The 21405-nt window shown below is 43.4% G+C and overlaps 1 protein-coding gene across 3 annotated transcripts in view; it reads right to left on the bottom strand.

Moving 5' to 3' along the window:
• LOC140197486 (WD repeat-containing protein 70) overlaps positions 1-21405 on the bottom strand; it is a 184489-nt gene that overhangs the window by 31843 nt on the left and 131241 nt on the right. For all 3 annotated transcript variants that reach the window (XM_072257452.1, XM_072257453.1, XM_072257451.1), the window contains one exon: positions 11649-11733. In XM_072257452.1, the coding sequence (XP_072113553.1) occupies positions 11649-11733 (85 nt within the window). The remainder of the gene's footprint in view (positions 1-11648; positions 11734-21405) is intronic.

Genomic DNA, 21405 nt, shown 5'->3' with positions numbered 1-21405 from the left:
GCTCACAATGGCGTAGCCCACTTGCGTAGGCTACGGTGTAAGGTAGTACGCACACGTATAAATCAACTTTTAGTGGGAGAGCGTTTTGGAGATAGTGATCACAATTCTATCTCCTTTACCATAACACTGGAGAGGGATAGGAGCAGACGAGTTAGGAAAGCTTTTAATTGGAGTAAGGGGAAATATGAGACTATCAGGCAGGAACTTGGAAGCATAAATTGGGAAAAGATGTTCTCTGGGAAATGCACGGAAGAAATGTGGCAAATGTTCACGGGATATTTACGTGGAGTACTGCATAGGTACATTCCAATGAGGGGGGAAAGGATAGTAGGGTACAGGAACCGTGGTATACAAAGGCTGTTGTAAATCTAGTCAAGAGGGAATAGGACCAATCAAGTATGACAGTGGAAAAGTATGAATGGAACTGGAGGAGATAGCAGAAGTACTTAATGAGTACCTTGCTTCAGGAAAAGGATCTTGGAGTTTGCAGGGATGACTTAAAGCGGACTGAAAAGCATGAACATGTAGATATTAAGAAAGAGGATGTGCTGGAGCTTTTGGAAAGCATCAAGTTGGAGAAGTCACAGGGACTGCGTGAGATGTACCCCAGGCTACTGTGGGAGGTGAGGGAGGAGATTGCTGAGCCTCTGGTGCTGATTTTTGCATCATCAATGGGGACGGGAGAGGCATAATATAATTAGCAATCGTCAGCATAGCTTTGTCAAAGGCAGGTCGTGCCTTATGAGCCTGATTTAATTTTTTTGAGGATGTGACTAAACAAATTGATGAAGGTAGAGCAGTAGATGTAGTGTATGTGGATTTCAGCAAGGTATTTGACAAGGCACGTAGCCAAGTGATTAAGGCATTGGACTAGCAACCTGAAGGTCGTTACCTAAGGTTTGTGGATCCAGAACCGGCTTGCCCACAGTAGGCAAAGAGTGGTGGTAGACTGGTCATATTCTGCATGGAGGCTGGTGACCAGTGGTGTGCCTCAGGGATCTGTTCTGGGACCCCTGCTCTTCATGATTTTTATTAATGACCTGGATGAAGAAGTGGAGGGCTGGGCTAGTAAATTTGCTGATGACACAAAGGTTGGCGGTGTTGTGGATAGTGTGGAGGGCTGTCAGAGGTTACAGCAGGACATTGATCGGATGCAAAACTGGGCTGAGAAGTGGCAGATGGAGTTCAACCCAGATAAGTGTGAGCTGGTACATTTTGGTAGGTCAAATATGATGGCAGAATATAGTATTGATGGTAAGACTCTTGGCAGTGTGGAGGATCAGAGGGATCTTGGGGTCCGAGTCCATAGGACACTCAAAGCAGCTGCACAGGTTGACTCTGTGGTTAAGAAGGCGTATGGTGCACTGGCCTTCATGAACCATGGGATTGAGTTCAAGAGCATTGAGGTAATGTTACAGCTATATAGGACCCTGGTCAGACCCCACTTGGGGTACTGTGCTCAGTTCTGGTTGCCTCACTACAGGAAGGATGTGGAAACCATAGAAAGGGTGCAGAGGAGATTTACAAGGATGTTGCCCGGGTTGGGGAGCATGCCTCATGAGAATAGGTTGAGTGAATTTGGCCTTTTTTCCTTGGAACGACAGAGGATGAGAGGTGTATAAGATGATGAAAGGCATTAATCGTGTGGACATCCAGACGTTTTTTCTCAGGACTGAAATGGCTAACTCGAGAGGGCACAGTTTTAAGGTGCTTGGAAACAGGTACAGGGGGGCTGTCAGGGGTAAGTTTTTTTACGCGGAGAGTGGTGAGTGCGTGGAATGGGCTGCCAGCAATGGTGCTGTAGGCGGATACGATAGGGAGTTTTAAGAGACTCCAGTCTAGCAACATGGAGCTTAGAAAAATAGAGGGCTTTGGGTAACCTTAGGTAATTTCTCAGTAAGTACGTGTTCAGCACAGTATTGTGGGCCGAAGGGCCTGTATTGTGCTGTAGGTTCTCTATGTTTCTATCAGTACAGACCCAGACTCATCAAACTTTCCTCATATGATAACCCTTTCATTGCTAGAATCATCATTGTGAACCTCCTCTGGACCCTTTCCAATGCCAGCACTTCTTTTCTAAGATGAGGGGCCCAAAAGTATACACAATACTCAAGATGAGGCCTTACCAGTGCCTTATGCAGCCTCAGCATCACATCCTTGTTCTTGTATTTGAGACCTCTTGAAATGAATGCTGACATGGCATTTGCTTTCCTCACCACCAACTCAACCTGCAAGTTAACCTTCAGGGTGTTCTGCACAAAGACTTCCGAGTTCCTCTGCACCTCAGTTTCCTGGATCTTCTCCCCATTTAGAAAATTTTCCACGTATTTATTTCTATGACCAAAGTGCACGACCATGAATTTTCAACATTGTATTTCATTTACCACTTTCTTGCCCATTCTTCTAATCTGTCCAAGTCCTTCTGCATCCTACCTGTTTCCTCAACTTTACCTGCTCCTCCACCAATCTTTGTATCATCTGCAAACTTGGCAACAAAGCCATCTATTCCATCATCTAAATCATTTATATACAACAGAAAAAGATTTGGTCCCAACTCTGACCCCTGTGGAACACCACAAGTCACTGGCAGCCAACCAGAAAAGGATCCTCTTATTCCCACTCGCTGCCTCCTACCAATCAGCCAATGCCCTAACAATATTAATAAATTTCCTGTAATACCATGGGAAGCAGCCTCATGTGCGGCACCTTGTCAAACGTCTTCTGAAAGTCCAAATTTCCAACATCCACTACATCCCCTTTATCTATCCTACCTGTAATCTCCTCAAAGAATTCCAACAGGTTCAGCAGGCAGGATTTTTACTGAAGGAAACAATGCTGACTTGTGCTGACTTGTACTATCTTGTCCTGTGTCACCAAGTACTCAATCACCTCATCCTTAATAACTGACTCTAACGTCTTCCCAACCAATGAGGTCTATAGTTTCCTTTCTGCTGCTTTCCTCTTTTCTTAAAGAGTGGAGTAACAATTGCAATTTTCCAGTCCTCTGGCACGATGCCAGAGGCCAATGATTTTTGACAGGTCATTTCATAGTCATACTTTATTGATCCCGGGGGAAATTGGTTTTCGTTACGGTTGCACCATAAATAATAAATAGTAATAGAACCATAAATAGTTAAATAGTAATATGTAAATTATGCCAGTAAATTATGAAATAAGTTCAGGACCAGCCTATTGGCTCAGGGTGTCTGACCCTCCAAGGGAGGAGCTGTAAAGTTTGATGGCCACAGGCAGGAATGACTTCCTATGATGCTCTGTGCTGCATCTTGGAGGAATGAGTCTCTGGCTGAATGTACTCCTGTGCCCACCCAGTACATTATGTAGTGGATGGGAGACATTGACCAAGATGGCATGCAACTTAGACAGCATCCTCTTTTCAGACACCACCGTGAGACAGTCCAGTTCCATCCCCACAACATCACTGGCTTTACGAATAAGTTTGTTGATTCTGTTGGTGTCTGCTACCCTCAGCCTGCTGCCCCAGCACACAACAGCAAACATGATAGCACTGGCCACCACAGACTCGTAGAACATCCTCAGCATTGTACGGCAGATGTTAAAGGACCCCAGTCTCCTCAGGAAATAGAGACGGCTCTGATCCTTCTTGTAGACAGCCTCAGTGTTCTTTGACCAGTCCAGTTTATTGTCAATTCGTATCCCCAGGTATTTGTAATCCTCCACCATGTCCACACTGACTCCCTGGATGGAAACAGGGGTCACCGGTACCTTAGCTCTCCTCAGGCCTACCACCAGCTCCTTAGTCTTTTTCACACTAAGCTGCAGGTAATTCTGCTTACACCATGTGACAAAGTTTCCTACCGTAGCCCTGTACTCAACCCCATCTCCCTTGCTGATGCATCCAACTATGGCAGAGTCATCCAAAAACTTCTGAAGATGATAAGACTCTGTGCAGTAGCTGAAGTCCGAGGTGTAAATGGTGAAGAGAAAGGGAGACAAGACAGTCCCCTGTGGAGCCCCAGTGCTGCTGATCACTCTGTCCGACACAGAGTGTTGCAAGCACACGTACTGTGGTCTGCCAGTCAGGTAATCAAGAATCCATGACACCAGGGGAGCATCCACCTGCATCGCTGTCAGCTTCTCCCCCAGCAGAGCAGGGTGGATGGTGTTGAACGCACTGGAGAAGTCAAAAAACATGCCACCACAATCTCTAATGCTACCTAGGGTACAGTTTATCTGGTCCAGGTGACTTATGTACCTTTAGGTCTTTGAACGTTTTGAGCACCTTCTCTCTTATAACAGTAACTGCACCCACTTCTCTTCCTTCACACACTACAACATCAGGCATACTCCTCGTGTCTTCCACAGTGGACACTGACACAAAATGCTCATTTAGTTCATCAGCTATCTACTTGTCCCCTGTTATTATTTCTCCTGCCTCATTTTCTAGCAGTCCTCTATCTACTCTCATTTCTCTTTTGTTTTCAAAATACTTGAAAAAAACTTTTACTATCCTCTTTGATATTATTTGCTAGCTTGCTTTCATATTTCATCTTTTCCCTTCTAATGATTTTTTTCGTTGCTCTGTGTAGGTTTTTAAAAACTTCCCAATCCTCTATCTTCACACTAACTTTTGCTTTGTTGTATGCTCTTTCTTTTCCTTTTACAATAGCTTTAACTTCCCCTGTGAGCAACAGTTGTAGTATTTTGCCATTTGAGAGTTTCTTCATTTTTGGAACATGCATGTCCTGCACCTTCCTGATTTTACCCAGAAATACACGTCATTGCTGCTCTGATGACGTCCTTGCCCACAGCTCCTTCCAGTTTACTTTGGCCAACTCCCTTTTCATTCCACTGTAATTTTCCTTATTCCACTGAAATACTGCTACATCAGACTTTACTTTTTCCCTATCAAATTTCAAGTTGAGCACAATCATATTGTGATCACTGCTTCCTGAGGGTTCTTTTACCTTAAGCTCCCTATTCGCCTCCGGTTCATTACATAACACCCAATCCAGTATATCTGAACCCCAGAAGGCTCAATGACAAATTGCTCTAAAAACCTCTCTCTCAGGCATTCAACAAACTCACTCTCTTGAGGTCCATTACCAACCTAATTTTCCCAATCCACCTATAAGACCATAAGATATAGAAGCAGAAGTTGGCCATTCCGCCCATCAAGGGCCATTCAATCATGGGCTGATCCAATTCTTCCAGTCATCCCCAGTCCCCTGCTTTTACCCCATACCCTCTGATGTCCTGGCTAATCAAGAACCTATCTATCTCTGCCTTAAATACATCCAATGACTTGGCCTCCACAGCCAAGCGTGGCAGCAAATTCCACAGATTTACCACCCTCTGACTAAAGTAACTTCTCCGCATCTCAGCTCTAAGTAGATGTCCTTCAAACCTGAAGTCATGCCCTCTTGTCCTAGAATCCCCTACCACGGGAAATAACTTTGCCATATCTAATCTGTTCAGGCCTTTTAACATTCTTAATGTTTTTATGAGATCCCCCCCTCATTCTCCTGAACTTCAGCTGCCAGATGTTCCTCATACAGTAACTCTTTCATTCCTGGTATCATTCTCGCGAATCTTCTCTGAACCCTCTCCAATGCCACTATATCCTTTCTAAAATAAGGAGCCCAAAACTGCACACAATACTCCATGTGGTCTCACGAGTGCCTTATAGAGCCCCAACATCACATCCCTGCTCTTATATTCTATACCTCAAGAAATGAAAGTCAACATTGCATTTGCCTTCTTCACAACCAACTCAACCTGGAGGATAATCTTTAGGGTATCTTGCATAAGTCCCTTTACATCTCTGCATTTTGAATTCTCTCTCCATCTAAATAATAGTCTGCCCGTTTATTTCTTCCACCAAAATGCATGACCATACATTTTCCGACAATGTATTTCATTTGTCACTTCTTTGCCCATTCCCCTTAACTAGCTAAGTCTCTCTGCAGGCTCTCTGTTTCCTCAACACTACCCCCTCCTCCACCTATCTTTGTATCATTAGCAAATTCAGCCACAAATCCATTCATACCGTCGTCCAAATCATTGACATACATTGTAAAAAGCAGCGCTCCCAACACCAACCCCTGTGGAACTCCACTGGTAACCAGCAGCCAGTCAGAATAAGATCCCTTTATTCCCACTCTCTGTTTTCTGCCGATCAGCCAATCCTCCACCCATGCTAGTAACTTACCTGTAATTCCATGGGCTCTTACCTTGCTAAGCAGCCTCAGGTACAGCACCTTGTCAAAGGCCTTCTGAAAATCCAAGTACACCACGTCTACTGCATCTCCTTTGTCTACCCTGCTTGTAATTTCCAAAAAGAATTGCAGTACGTTTCTCAGGCAGGACTTTCCTTTCAGGAAACCAAGCTGGCTTTAGCCTATCTTGTCATGTGCCTGCAGGTACTCTGTAATCTCATCCCTGACAATCAATTCCAACAACTTCCCAACCACTAATGTCAGGCTAACAGGTCTATAGTTTCCTTTCTGCTGCCTCCCACTCTTCTTAAATAGTGGAGTACATTTCCAATTTTCCGGTCCTCCGGTACAATGCCAGAATCTGTCGATTCTTGAAAGATTTTCGTTAACGCCGCTGCAATCTCTCCAGCTACTTCCTTCAGCACCCAAGGGTGCATTCCATCAGGTCCAGGAGATTTATCCACCCTCAGACCATTAAGCTTCTTGAGCACCTTCTCAGTCGTAATTTTCACTGCACAAATTTCACTTCCCTGACACGCTTCAATTTCTCTGCCATCTCTGCATCTCTCATTACAATATCTCCAGCGTCATTTTCTATTGGTCCTATATCTACTCTCGACTCTCTTTTAACCTTTATTTATTTAAAAAAACTTTTAGTATCTTCTTTGATATTAGTCGCCAGCTTCCTCTCATAATTCACCTTTTCCTTCCAAATGACTTTCTTCATTTCCTTCTGCATGTTTTTAAAAGCTTCCCAATCCTCTATCTTCCCACGAGCTTTGGCCTCCTTGTATGCCCTACCTTTTGCTTTTACTTTGGCTCTGACTTCACTTGTCAGACACTGTAATGTCCTTATTCTCTTTGAAAACTTTTTCTTATTTGGAATATATCTGTCTTGTACTTCCCTCATTTTTTTACAGAAACTCCAGCCATTGCTGCTCTGCTGCCTTTCCTGCAAATGTCCCTTTCCAGTCAACTTTGGACTGCTCCCCTCTCGTTCCATTGTAATTTCCTATATTCCATTGAAATACCGACACATTGGATTTTATTTTTTTCCCTCTCGAATTTCAATGTGATCACTGTTCCCTGAGGGTTCCTTAACCTTAAATTCTCTTATCACCTCCAGATTATTGCACAACACTCAATCCAGCTCAGTCGATCCCTTGGTGGGCTCAACAACAAGCTGTTCTGAAAAGCTTTCCCTTAGACATTCTACAAATTCCCTCTTGAGGTCCAGTAATGACCTGATTTTCCCAACCCACGTTAATGTTAAAATCCCCAATGATTATCATGGCATAGACTTTCTGACATGCCTTTTCTATCTCCTGCTATTATTTGTAATCCACATCCCGGCTGCTGTTTGGAGGCCTGTATACAATTGTCATTAGGGTCTTTTGACCCTTGCCATTTCTTAACTCAACCCACAGAGACTCTACACCTTCCAATCCTTGCAATGTTGGATCTCCTCTTAGGGAATGAGATAGGTCAGGTGACGGAGGTATGTGTTGGGGAGCACTTCGGGTTCAGTGATCACAATGCCATTAGTTTCAATATAATTACGGAGGAGGATAGGTCTGGACCCAGGGTTGAGATTTTTGATTGGAGAAAAGTTAACTTTGAGGAGATGCGAAAGGATTTAGAAGGTGTGGACTGGGACAATTTGTTTTATGGGAAAGATATAATAGAGAAATGGAGGTCATTTAAAGGTGAAATTTTGAGGGTACAGAATCTTTATGTTCTTGTTAGGTTGAAAGGAAAGGTTAAAAGTTTGAGAGAGCCATGGTTTTCAAGGGATATTGGAAACTTGGTTCGGAAAAAGAGAGATACCTACAATAAATATTGTATTTATTGTACAAACGTTTGTAGATACTTACAATAAATAATAATTATTATTATTTAGTGTCAGTCAAACATTTATCTTAGCATATAGTATATATTTTACCTTTGTATGCATATAAAACACTTAAGAAACATATGTATTTCCATAATTAAACCACTGTGTTGCTTAGTAATAATTGTAGCTTTCATCCGGGCAGGGCCTTTCACATGCTCCATTATTCTCACTTTATCCTTCAAAATTGTTCCGATTGTTGACTGACTGTAGTCTATCGCTTTTCCAATGACCGATGGTGTTTCACCTCTTTCCAATCACTTTGTTATTTCCACTTTATTTTTAATCGTGATCGTTTTCCGTCAACGGAACAGAAACACTGCAGATTCAGCAGCAGCTGTGGGCGGCAGGTCCCGAGCTCCCCCAGGCCCTGAAGTCCACCTGCACTGAAACAGGTTAAATAAGGTACTTGAGCATCAGCGTTTCTTGGTATCCACCGGGGGTCCCGGAACCAATCCCCCGCAGATAAGGAGGGCCGACTGTACTTGTTTTTTAGGGGAATGGCCACAGAGGTGCTCTGCCCTAACTGTCTATTTTCATTTCTCCTGACTGTCACCCAGCTACTCGCCTCCTGTAACTTCGCGTTGACTACTTCCCTGTAACTTTGATCAATTACATCCTCACTCTCCCATATAAGCCGAAAGTCATCCAGTTGCTGCTCAAAATCTCTAATACGGTCTTCAACCAGCTGGATGTATAACAAAGATGTAGTTCCCCAGGTGACTCTGGATTTCCCAATTCTCCAACATCCAGCATGAAGAGCACACCACAGCCATTTAAACGGTAAAGAGAGGGGAAAAAAAACAAAAAGGAAACCTCACCAGATGCTTTACACAGAGTCAGCACCTCTTCTGAACCAAAGCCTCTTTTGAGCCAAAGCCTGTCACTTCTCCTCTTGCCACTGGTCTACTCCTGACAATAGCCAACCTGCTTATCCCTTCTGTACTTTTTAGTTCGTAAAGCTCTGTTGACGCCACTGATAGGCTGCGTACAATGGACAAATGCCCTTGAAGCTCCCTTTTTAAATAACCGCCATTGACCTGTGAGAAATACCTCTTGGTAGAGCTCTGTGCTCATGTATTCTGGTAAATACATGCCAAATGCTCTTCATATGACAACCCATTCAATCCTGGAATCATTTTTGTGCAAAGTTCATAGAATATTATCTTTAATCACTTAGGGAACAGAATACAGGACATTATATTCAGTTACATAGAGCAGGATCACATCTCGAGGACTGTACACACTGTCAATACCTTGAATGGGCAGGTTTTCTTCTGAGCAAATATGGGTGAACTGTATCTACTCAAGTTTCAGAGAGAATTTTGAATTATCTCAGGTGTTAATGGACCTTTACAGGGTAGCTATGGAGTTGTTGCTTTCTCCTGCAGGAAAACCTAGAATGAGAGGTCACTTAAAAAAATTAAGGGTTCATACATTTAAAACTAAGATGAGATTTTTTTTTCTCAGAGGATTGCAAGTCATAAAGTTCTATTGCACAGAAACAGGTCCTCCAGCCCAACTGCCCATGCTGACCAGTGTAAGCAGAGTTTTTATATATTTTTATATGAAATGAGGTTGTGTGGGCATCCTCAGTTTGGTATGGGCCCCTAAATCCTAAGAACTTTCTACAGAGGCACAATTGAGAGCACCCTGACTGGCTGCATCATTGCTGGTATCAGAACTGTATGTCCATTAATCATAGGACTCTGCAGAGCCTGCTGCAGACAGCCTAGCATATCTATAATTGTGAACTTCCCATGATTCAGGACATTTACAAGGACAGGTGTGTAAAAAGGGCCCGTAGGATCACTGGGGACCCGAGTCACCTCAACCATAATCTATTCCAGCTGCTTCCATCCGGAAACAGTACCACAGCATAAAAGCCAGGACCAACAGGTTCCGGAACAGCTTCTTCCACCAAGCCATCAGACTGATTAACTCACACTGATTTCAGTGTCCTCCATATTTTTTGAGGATGTGACTAAACACATTGATGAAGGTACAGCAGAAGATGTAGTGTATATGGATTTCAGCAAGGCATTTGATAAGGTACCCCATGCCAGGCTTATTGAGAAAGTAAGGAGGCACGGGATCCAAGGGGACCTTGCTTTGTGGATTCGGAATTGGCTTGGTCACAGAAGGCAAACAGTGGTTGTAGACAGGTCACAGGACACATGGAGGTTGGTGACCAGTGGTGTGCCTTAAGGATCTGTTCTAGGACCCCTTCTCTTCATGATTTTTATAAATGACCTGGACGAGGAAGTGGCGAGATGGGTTAGTAAATTTGCTGATGACACAAAGGTTGGGGGTGTTCTGGATAGTGTGGAGGGCTGTCAGAGGTTACAGCGGGACATTGATCGGATGTAAAACTGGGCTGAGAAGTGGCAAGTGGAATTCAACCCAGATAAGTGCAAGGTGGTTCATTTTGGTAGGTCAAATATGATGGCAGAATATAATATTAATAGTAAGACTCTTGGCAGTGTGGGGGATCAGAGGGATCTTGGGGTCTGAGATCATAGGACACTCAAAGCTGCTGCGCAGGTTGGCTCTGTGGTTAAGAAGGCATATTGTGCATTGGCCTTCATCAACCATGGGATGAGTTTAAGAGCTGACAGGTAATGTTACAGCTATATAGGACCCTGGTCAGACCCCACATGGAGTACTGTGCTCAGTTCTGGTCATCTCACTACAGGAAGGATGTGGAAACTACAGAAAGCGTGCAGAGGAGATTTTACAAGAATGTTGCCTGGATTGGGGAGCATGCCTTATGAGAATAGGTTGAGTGAATTTGGCCTTTTCTCCTTGGAGCAGCAGATGATGAGAGGTGATCTGATAGAGGTGTATAAGATGATGACAGGCATTGATCATATGGATAGTCAGAGGCTTTTTCCCAGGACTGAAATGGCTAACATGAGAGGGCACAGTTTTAAGGTACTTGGAAGTAGGTACAGAGGAGTTTTCAGGGGTTTTTTTTTTTTTTTTTTTTTTTTTTACACAGAGTGTGGTGAGTGCCTGGAATGGGCTGCCGGCAACAGCAGTGGAGGCGGATACGATAGGGTCATTTTAGAGACTCCTGGATAGGTACATGGAGCTTAGGAAAATAGAGGGCTATGGGTAACCCTAGGTAATTTCTAAAGTACGTACATGTTCGGCACAGCATTGTGTGCCAAAGGGCTTGTATTGTGCTGTAGGTTTTCTATGTTTTTTTTATATTACATTGACTGTTCTATTTATTATAAATTACTATGATTGCACATTGCACATTTAGACGGAGACATAATATAAAGATTTTTACTCCTCATGTATGTGAAGGACGTAAGAAATAAAGTCAATTCAATTCAATTTTATGTCAGATTAACGGCAAGGTGGAAAAGGGCTGCAATCAGATCAATAGTGACCTTATTAAAAGGAACAGTGGGTTTGAATGCTGGGAGGGCTTTTTATCTGAATTCATATACTCATATATTTATTTTATTTCCAGTAACAGGACAAGGATTGAGCTTTTACCTGAGGCAACAGGAGAATAATATATTAATTCATTAATTATTGTAACTCACATTGGAAAGATGTTTGGGAGATCAGTTGCCACATTCAGAGGATTCCGGAAATTCCTCATATCCCAAGTTTTTATGGTGTCATCTCCTAGAAAACAAGACAGCAACACTCTCACTAATTTGTTTTCTTATATAACATAGGAAACAAAAGTAGTTCACTCAGTACCCATGCCTGCTTTGCTATTTAATAATATCATGAATAATCTTTTACCTCAGCAGCACTTTCCTACGCAAACACCATAACCCTTGTCTCTTACTGTCTAAAATATATCAATTTCTGTTTTGATTTTTTTGAGATCATTTAGTTTAGGATCTGGGATTCATCAGCATGGCCAGTATTTATCCCTCTTCCCTCATTACCATGAAGTAAGACTTGCCTGGCTATTTCACATGGTGTTTAAGAGGCAACCTGGGCCACCACAGCTCTCTTGGGCAGACCGTTACAAAGACTTGTTACTTTATGTGTTTCTTGTCAACTGTTCTAAATGACCACACCATTATTTTGAGACAGAGTCCTGGTTACAGACACAAAAGCCACAGGAAATATCAACCTTATTTCTACTCTATAAGGCCCATCAAAAGCTTTGTTCATTTCAATGATGACACCTGTCATACTTTTAGTCTGCTTAATCAAAGTTCAAAGTAAATTTATTATCAAAGTATATATATGTCACCATACACAACACTGAGATTTATTTCCCTGTGGGGATATTCAGAAAATTAATAGAATACTAATTATAATAGGATCAATGAAAGATCAATCAGAGTGCAGGAGACAACAAACTGTGCAAATGCAAATATAAATAAATAGCAATAAATAACAAGAACAAGAGATAATGAGATAAAGAGTCCTCAAAGTGAGATCATTGGTTGTGGGAACATTTTAATCATGGGTAAGTGAGTGTAGTTATCTACTCTTATTCAAGAGCCTGATGGTTGAGGGATAGAAACTGCTTGTGAACCTGGTGGTGCGGGTCCTAAGGTTCTTGTACCTTCTACCTGATGGCAGTGAGAAGAAAGCATGACCTGGGTGGTGGGATCTCTGATGATGGATGCTGCTTTCCTATGCTTCTCCTGATAAAACAAAACTATGATCTCAAGAATCAAACTTTTGTATTACAATACAGAATTCCATAGGAACAGAGAGCAGACCTACAAAGTTTTAACCAACATCTATATGTAATTGGAAAAAAACACTTGCAACCTCTTCCTAGAGATGCTGCCTGGCCTGCTGCGTTCACCAGCAACTTTGAAGTGTGTTGCAACAGATCACTTGCTTCTTGAATTGCCTGCTGAACCTTCATGTTAACATTCAGTGATTCATCTATTGTGAAACTTTTGCTCAACAGCAGAGGTATCTTTAGACCAAAGTTCACAGGTTTAAGTTAAAAAGCAATAGTTTTAGAGGAGATCCAAGGAAGAATCTTTTCACCCAGAGGGTGGTTGTAATCTGGAATGCACTGCTGGACAAGGTATAGGAGAATGTAGTGTCGCAATATTAAAAAAGTATCTGGATGAGCACTTGAATTGCCAAGGCAGAGTAGGCTGTAGATCAAGGGCTGGAAAATGGGGTCAGTACAGATAGGTATGTGATCACCAACACATGGGATTGTGATATCATGGTTATTACAGAAACGTGGTTAAGGCAATGGCAACTCAATGTTCCAGGGTATATATTCGAAAAGCATGCCAGAGGTAGAAGTAAAAGAGGAGAGGGACGTGTTTTTAACTGGGGGTGGAGTGGAATATCAAGGCAGGGCTTAGAGAGGATATTTCTGGGGAAAACATCCTGTGGGATCGTGTGGGTACAGTACTGGAATAACAAAGGGCAACCACTTTGATGGGATTGTACAAAAGCCCCATGATAGTTAGCAGGATGATAAGGAGCAAATATGTTGGGAATAATCGGCGGCAGTATGGAGACACAACAGATTCTGCAGACGCTGGAAATCTTGAACAGTACACAAAAAATGCTGAAAGAACTCAGCAGGTCAGGTAGCAGCTGTAGAAAGAAATGAACAGTCAACGTTTCAAGCCAAAATCTGAGTAGGTGATCTAAATTTCCCCAATATTAACTACGATGGCAACCATGCTACGCAATTAGATGGAGCGGATTTATTATGTATTTTATCAAGCAAGTACATAATGGCTTTACTAGAGAGTGAGTGACACCCAACCTCCTCAAATGCTAACAGGATCTCAGCTGGTGACGAAGAGACGTACAGGAGTGACATAGATCAGCTGGTTGAGTAGTGCTGCAGCAACAACCTTGCTCTCAATATTAGTAAGACCAAGGAGTTGAAATATTCAAATGAATTTTGTGATTTCACAATCTCCAATCCATTTGTAATCTCTCACTATGGAATGGATGCAGCAATCTGTTTCCCGGTACATCATATACCAGCCTACCTGGGGGTCTCCTCACTCTCTGAGACATCCTTACAGAAAATAAAACATGGAAATCTACAGCACATTACAGGTCCTTCGGTCCACAAAGTTGTGCCAACCATGTAACCTACTCCAGAAAGTGCCTAGAATTTCCCTACTTCATAGCCCTCTATTTACCTAAGCTCCATGTACCTAAGAGACCCTATTTTATCTGCCTCAACCACTGGCACCGGCAGTGCATTTCACACACCCACCACTCTCTGTGTGAAAAAGTTACACCTGACATCCTCTCTGTACCTACTTTCAAGCACCTTAAAACTATGCCTCCTCGTGTTAGCCATTTCAGTCCTGGGAAAAAGCCTCTGGCTATCCACACAATCAATGCCTCTCATCATCTTATACACCTCTATCAGGTCACTCAACCTATTCTCACAAAGCATACTCTTCAATCCAAGCCACATCCTTATAAATCTCCTCTGCACTCCCTCTATAGTATCCACACCCTTTCTGTAGTGAGGTGACCTGAACTGAACACGGTACTCCAAGTGGATTCTGACCAAGGTCCATATAGCTGTAATCTAACCTCATGGCTCTTGAACAGGAAGGGGTCAATAACTCTACTGGGTGTTTTTAAAGACCACCGAATAGTAACAGGGACATTGAAGAACAGATAGGGAGACAGATTCTGGAAAGGTATAATAGTAACAGGGTTGTCGTGATGCAATATTTTAATTTCCCAAATATTGATTGGCATCTCCCTAGAGCAAGGGGTTTAGATGGGGTAGAGTTTGTTAAGTGTGTTCAGGAAGGTTTCCTGACACAAAATGCAGATAAGCCTATAAGAGGAGAGGCTGTACTTGATCTGGTATTGCGAAATGAACCTGGTCAGGTGTCAGATCTCTCACTGGGAGAGCATCTTGGAGATAGTGATCACAACTCTATCTCCTTTACCATAGCACTGGAGAGGGATAGGAACAGACAAGTTAGGAAAGCATTTAATTGGAGTAAGGGGAAATATGAAGCTACCAGGCAGGAACTCGGAAGCATAAATTGGGAACAAATGTTCTCAGGGAAATGTACGGCAGAAATGTGGCAAATGTTCAGGGAATATTTGTGTGGCATTCTATAAAGGTACGTTCCAATGAGACAGGGAAAGGATGGTAGGGTACAGGAACCATGGCATATAAAGGGTGTAGAAAATCTAATCAAAAAGAAGAGAAAAGCTTACAAAAGGTTCAAAAAAACTAGGTAGTGATAGAGATCTAGAAGATTATAAGGCTAGCAGGAAGGAGCTGAAGAATGAAATTAAAAGAGCCAGAAGGGGCCATGAGAAGGACTTGGTAAGCAGGATTGAAGAAAACCACAAGTATGTGAAGAACAAGAGGATAAGATGTGAGAGAATAGGACCAAACAAGTGTGACAGTGGAAAAGTGTGTATGGAACCAGAGGAGATAGCAGAGGTACTTAATGAATACTTTGCTTCAGTATTCACTACAGAAAAGGATCTTGGCGATTGTAGAGATGACTTACAGTGGATTGGAAAGCTTGGGCATATAGACATTAAGAAAGAGGATGTGCTAGAGCTTTTGGAAAGCATCAAGCTGGGTAAGTCTCCAGGACCTGACGAGATATACCCCAGGATACTGTGGGAGGTGAGGGAGGAGATTGCTGAGCCTCTGGCAATGATCTTTGTATCATCAATGGGGACGGGAGAGGTTCCAGAGGATTAGAGGGTTGCAAATGTTGTTCCCTTATTCATGAAAGGAAGCAGAAATAGCACAGGAAATTATAGACCAGTGAGTCTTACTTCAGTGGTTGTTAAGTTGATGGAAAAGATCCTGAGAGGCAGGATTTATGAACATTTGGAGAGGTATAATATGATTAGGAGTAGTCAGCTTTGTCAAGGGCAGGTCACGCCTTACGAGCCTGATTGAATTTTTTGAGGATGTGACTAAACACGTTGATGAAGGAAGAGCAGTAGATGTAGTGTATATGGATTTCAGCAAGGCATTTAAAGAAGTACCCCATGCAAGGCTTATTGAGAAAGTAAGGAGGCATGGGATCCAAGAGGACATTGCTTTGTGGATCCAGAACTGGCTTGCCCACAGAAGGCAAAGAGTGGTTGTAGACGGGTCATATTCTGCATGGAGGTTGGTCACCAGTGGAGCGCCTCAGGGATCTGTACAGGGACCCGTTCTCTTCGTGATTTTTATAAATGACCTGGATAAGGAAGTGGAGGGATGGGTAAGTAAATTTGCTGATGACACAAAGATTGGGTATGTTGTGGACAGTGTGGAGGACTGTCAGAGATTACAGTGGGACATCGATAGGATGCAAAACTGGTCTGAGAAGTAGCAGATAAGTGTGAAGTGGTTCATTTTGGTAGGTCAAAATTGATGGCAGAATATAGTATTAATGGTAAGACTCTTGGCAGTGTGGAGGATCAGAGGGATCTTGGGGTCTGAGTCCATAGGACACTCAAAGCTGCTATGCAGATTGACTCTGTGGTTAAGGAGGCATATGGTGCATTGAACTTTATCAACCATGGGAATGAGTTTAAGTGCCAAGAGGTAATATTACAGCTAAATAGACAATAGGTGCAGGAGTAAGCCATTCGGCCCTTCGAGCCAGCACCGCCATTCACTGTGATCATGTCTGATCATCCACAATCAATACCCTATTCCTGCCTTCTCTCCATATCCCTTGACTCCGCTATCATTAAGAGCTCTATCTCTTTCTTGAAAGCATCCAGAGAATTGGCCTCCACTGCCTTCTGAGGCAGAGTATTCCACAAATCCACAACTCTGGGTGAAAAAGTTTTTCCTCAACTCCGTTCTAAATGGCCTACCCCTTATTCTCAAATTGTGGCCTCTGATTCTGGACTCCCCCAACATCGGGAACATGTTTCCTGCCTCTAGCGTGTCCAATTCCTTAATAATCATATATGTTTCAATCAGATCCCCTCTCATCCTTCTAAATTCCAGCGTATACAAGCCCAGTTGCTCCAATCTTTCAACATATGACAGTCCCGCCATTCCGGGAATTAACCTCGTGAACCTCCGCTGTACTCCCTCAATAGCGAGAATGTCCTTCCTCAAATTTGGAGACCAAAACTGCACACAATACTCCAGGTGTGGTCTCACCAGGGCCCTGTACAACTGCAGAAGGACCTCTTTGCTCCTATAATCAAATCCTCTTGTTATGAAGGCCAACATGCCATTAGCTTTCTTCACTGCCTGCTGTACCTGCATGTTTACTTTCAGTGACTGATGAACAAGGACACCAAAATCTCGTTGTACTTCCCCTTTTCCTAACTTGACACCATTCAAATAGTAATCTGCCTTCCTGTTCTTGCCACCAAAGTGGATAACCTCACATTTATCCATATTAAACTGCATCTGCCCACTCCCCCAACCTGTCCAACTCATCCTGCATTATCTCAATATCCTCCGCACATTTCACACTGCCACCCAGCTTTGTGTTATTTGCAAATTTGCTAATGTTAATTTTAATCCCTTCATCTAAATTATTAATGTATATTGTAAATAGCTGCGGTCCCAGCACCGAGCCTTGTGGTACCACACTAGTCACCGCCTGCCATTCTGAAAGGGACCCGTTAATCCCTACTCTTTGTTTCTTGTCTGCCAACCAATTTACAATCCATATCAGTACCCTACCCTCAGTACTATATGCTCTAATTTTGCCCACTAATCTCCGCTGTGGGACCTTATCAAAGGCTTTCTGAAAGTTCAAAGGCTTTATATATGATGCTGGTCAGACCCCACTTGGAGCACTGTGCTCCGTTCTGGTCACCTCACTACACCTTCACTACAGGAAGGATGTGGAAACTATAGAAAGGGTGCAGAGGAGATTTACAATGATGTTGCATGGATTGGGGAGCATGCCTAACGGGAATAGGTTGAGTGAACTTGGCCTTTTCTCCTTGGAGCGATGGAGGATGAGAGGTGACCCAATAGAGGTGTATAAGATGAGAGGCATTGATTAAGTGGATAGTCAGAGGCTTTTTCCCAGGGCTGAAATGGCTAACCTAAGAGGGCACAGTTTTAAGGTGCTTGGAAGGACAAACCAAGGTAGAACATACAGGGTAAATGGTAAGGCACTGAAGAGTGCAGTAGAACAGAGGGATCTGGGAACACAGATACAAAATTCCCTAAAAGTGGTGTCACAGGTAGATGGGGTCGTAAAAGAGCTATTGGCACATTGGCCTTTATTAATCAAAGTATTGTGTATAAGAGCTGGAATGTTATGACGAGGTTGTATAAGGCAGCGATCCCCAACCACCGGGCTGCGGACCGGTACCAGGCCGCAGAGCATGCGCTACCAGGCCGCGAGGAAACAATATGATTTGGCGATATGAATCAGCTGCACCTTTCATCATTCCCTGTCACGGCCACTGTAGAGCCATTACGTATGCGAGGTCATGACTCGCGCATCATCCGTGTCAGGGTGTGAAGGAGATCAGCTCCTCCAGCTTGCAAATGACGGCGGGCTGAGAAGTATGTTTGACATAACATCTCTGCCGGCATTCCGGATCAAAGTCAAGGCTGAATATCCTGAGACAGCCACGAAAGCACTGAAAACGTTGCTTCCATTTCCAACATATCTCTGCAATGAATGCAACGAAAACTAAATTGCGGAATAAACTGGACATAAGGAACCCCCTTCGAGTATCGCTGTCTCCCATCACCCCTCGATAGGACCGTCTTATTGCAGGGAAACAAGCCCAGGGCTCCCACTGAATCAGCGATATTGGTGCGTTGCAATGATTTTATATGTTCATATGAGGAAAATATGCGGTGTGTTTAACATCCAAATGTTACTTAAAATGTTATGATGCTATTGACTAATATAAGCATATAACAATTACAGCACGGAAACAGGCCATCTCTGCCCTTCTAGTCCGTGCCGAACTCTTACTCTCACCTCGTCCCACTGACCTGCACTCAGCCCATCACCCTCCATTACTTTCCTGTCCATATACCTATCCAATTTTTCTTTAAATGATAATATCAAACCTATTTCTGACACTTCTACTGGAAGTTCGTTCAACACTTTCTTCAAGCTCCCCTGCCCTCCCCTGATAATTGACTTATCGCTATATTCATGCGAGGAAAATATGCGGTGTGTGTTTAATATTAAATTCGTTAGAAAAACCCTTTTAGAAACGAAATTGAGTGTATTAGCCACTTATCACCGATATTCCGGTCGTGATTAACACCCCCGCCGAACAGAATCGCCAAAATCGATTTGTAGAAAGGTAATCGGCAGGTGCACACATGCCCAAATCAAAACATGTGCACTGGTGCCCGTGCAAGCCTTCATGGTCATTGTAGTCTTTCTCTTGGTAAACACAACGTATTTGACTGCTACTCTTGTCCATTGGCAACCGAACCCCCCCTCCCCCCCCCCCCCCCCCCCGGGTCGGCCGGTCCGCAAGAATATTGTCAAGATGAAACTAGCCCGCAGTGCAAAAAAAGGTTGGGGACCCCTGGTATAAAGCATTGGTGAGGCCGAATCTCAAGTATTGTGTTCAGTTTTGGTCACCAAATTACAGGAAGGATATTAATAAGGTTGAAAGAGTGCAGAGAAGGTTTACAAGGATGTTGCCGGGACTTGAGAAACTCAGTTACAGAGAAAGGTTGAATAGGTTAGGACTTTATTCCCTGGAGCGTAGAAGAATGAGGGGAGATTTGATAGAGGTACATAAAATTATGATGGGTATAGATAGAGTGAATGCAAGCAGGCTTTTTCCACTGAGGCAAGAGGAGAAAAAAACCAGAGGACACAGGTTAAGGGTGAGGGGGGAGAAGTTTAAAGGGAACATTGGGGGGGTTTCTTCACACAGAGAGTGGTGGGGGTATGGAATGAGCTGCCAGACAAGGTGGTAAATGCGGGTTCTTTTTTAACATTTAAGAATAAATTGGACAGATACATGGATGGGAGGTGTATGGAGGGATATGGTCCGTGTGCAGGTCAGTGGGACTAGGCAAAAAAATAGTTTGGCACAGTCAAGAAAGGCCAAAGGGCCTGTTTCTACAGAGGAGATGACGGGGGTAAGTTTTTTTTTACACAGAGTAGTGAGTGCGTGGAATGGGCTCCCGACGATGGTGGGGGAGGCAGATACGATATGGTCTCTTAGGAGTCTCTTGGATCGGTACATGGAGCTTCAAAACATAGAGGGCTATCGGTAACCCTTGGTAATTTCTAACGTAAGTACATGCTTGGCACAGCATTGTGGGCCAAAGGGCCTATATTGTGCTATAGATTTTCTAACCTTCTCAGTGGCCTTGCGTGATGACAAGCTGCTGAGTCTGTGCACCTCTCCCAATCGAATCTCCTTTATCTCATCTTCGGCTTCTTCAGCTTCAGCCACTCCTTGTGACTGTTCCTGTCTACTAGAGGATGCCTCCCCGTCTATCACTCGTATCTTCCAGTAACTCAGGTCCCCCACCATCTAACTGAACTCAGCTTCATCCCCAATTGTACTGGAGGCCAGTTTACCCTCACTATTATCAAGTCCTCCCCGCTCTATATGAGTTTGGGCTCAGAGATTCAGACATCTCTTCATCGATTCTTGGGGAGTTCCATAAAGTTAAGCATACCACTCTCCCAGTTCCTCATCCTCTGAGTTTGTACAGTATTCACTGAAATCAGACTATTGTCAGCTTGTTGCCTGTGCAGAGTTTTCCTACTAGGCGTAGCTTCCATGTCAGATTCTGGGTCAATGTGTATTTCCAGCTTTAGGGGTAAAAGGTGAGATTCCGATGGAGAATTTTGACAGGACCATTTCCATCCTCTGGCTTCACCCCAAAAACTGGCAAATTTGGTATCTGGCTCTCCACTACGAACAGACGGCGTAAAAACCTAGCTGCTGGTCAACCTATGCTTCCGTTATAACCCCAAATCTCTTATTAAAACTCTGTCTTTAGGAATCAGTTGGGAGAACCTAATCTTGCGACTATATCTCCTCACTTCCTTGGTTTTGCAGAAACCACTGCTAGTTCACAAGCTTTTTGCAATTCTTTCCTCATGTCAGACACATATTGCAGATACGTCTTCTGGGGCAAGTCTCACTGCCAGTTTCAAAACAGAAATCTACAGGTAATCTCGCATTGCGTCTGAACATCAAATAGTATGGCAAGTAGCCAGTAGCTTCATTCTGTGTAGTTGTAGCAGTGTACCAAATGCCCAATATGCTAGCTCCACTTACTCTTTACGTTGGCAGCCAGGGCTCCAAGCAAGCCTAGCAGTATCAGTTTGAGTCCTTCAGGCTGAGGATCACCCTGTGGATGATAGCATTGTCCTTGACCTCTCAACCCCAAGCATGCTTAAGAACTCATATATGAGCCAA

The sequence above is a fragment of the Mobula birostris genome, chromosome 5, assembly GCF_030028105.1.
Source record: "Mobula birostris isolate sMobBir1 chromosome 5, sMobBir1.hap1, whole genome shotgun sequence".
In the NCBI taxonomy this organism is placed as follows: Eukaryota; Metazoa; Chordata; class Chondrichthyes; order Myliobatiformes; family Myliobatidae; genus Mobula; species Mobula birostris.
Note: the sequence above shows the minus strand (reverse complement) of the source record. Positions and strands in the feature narration are given on the sequence as shown.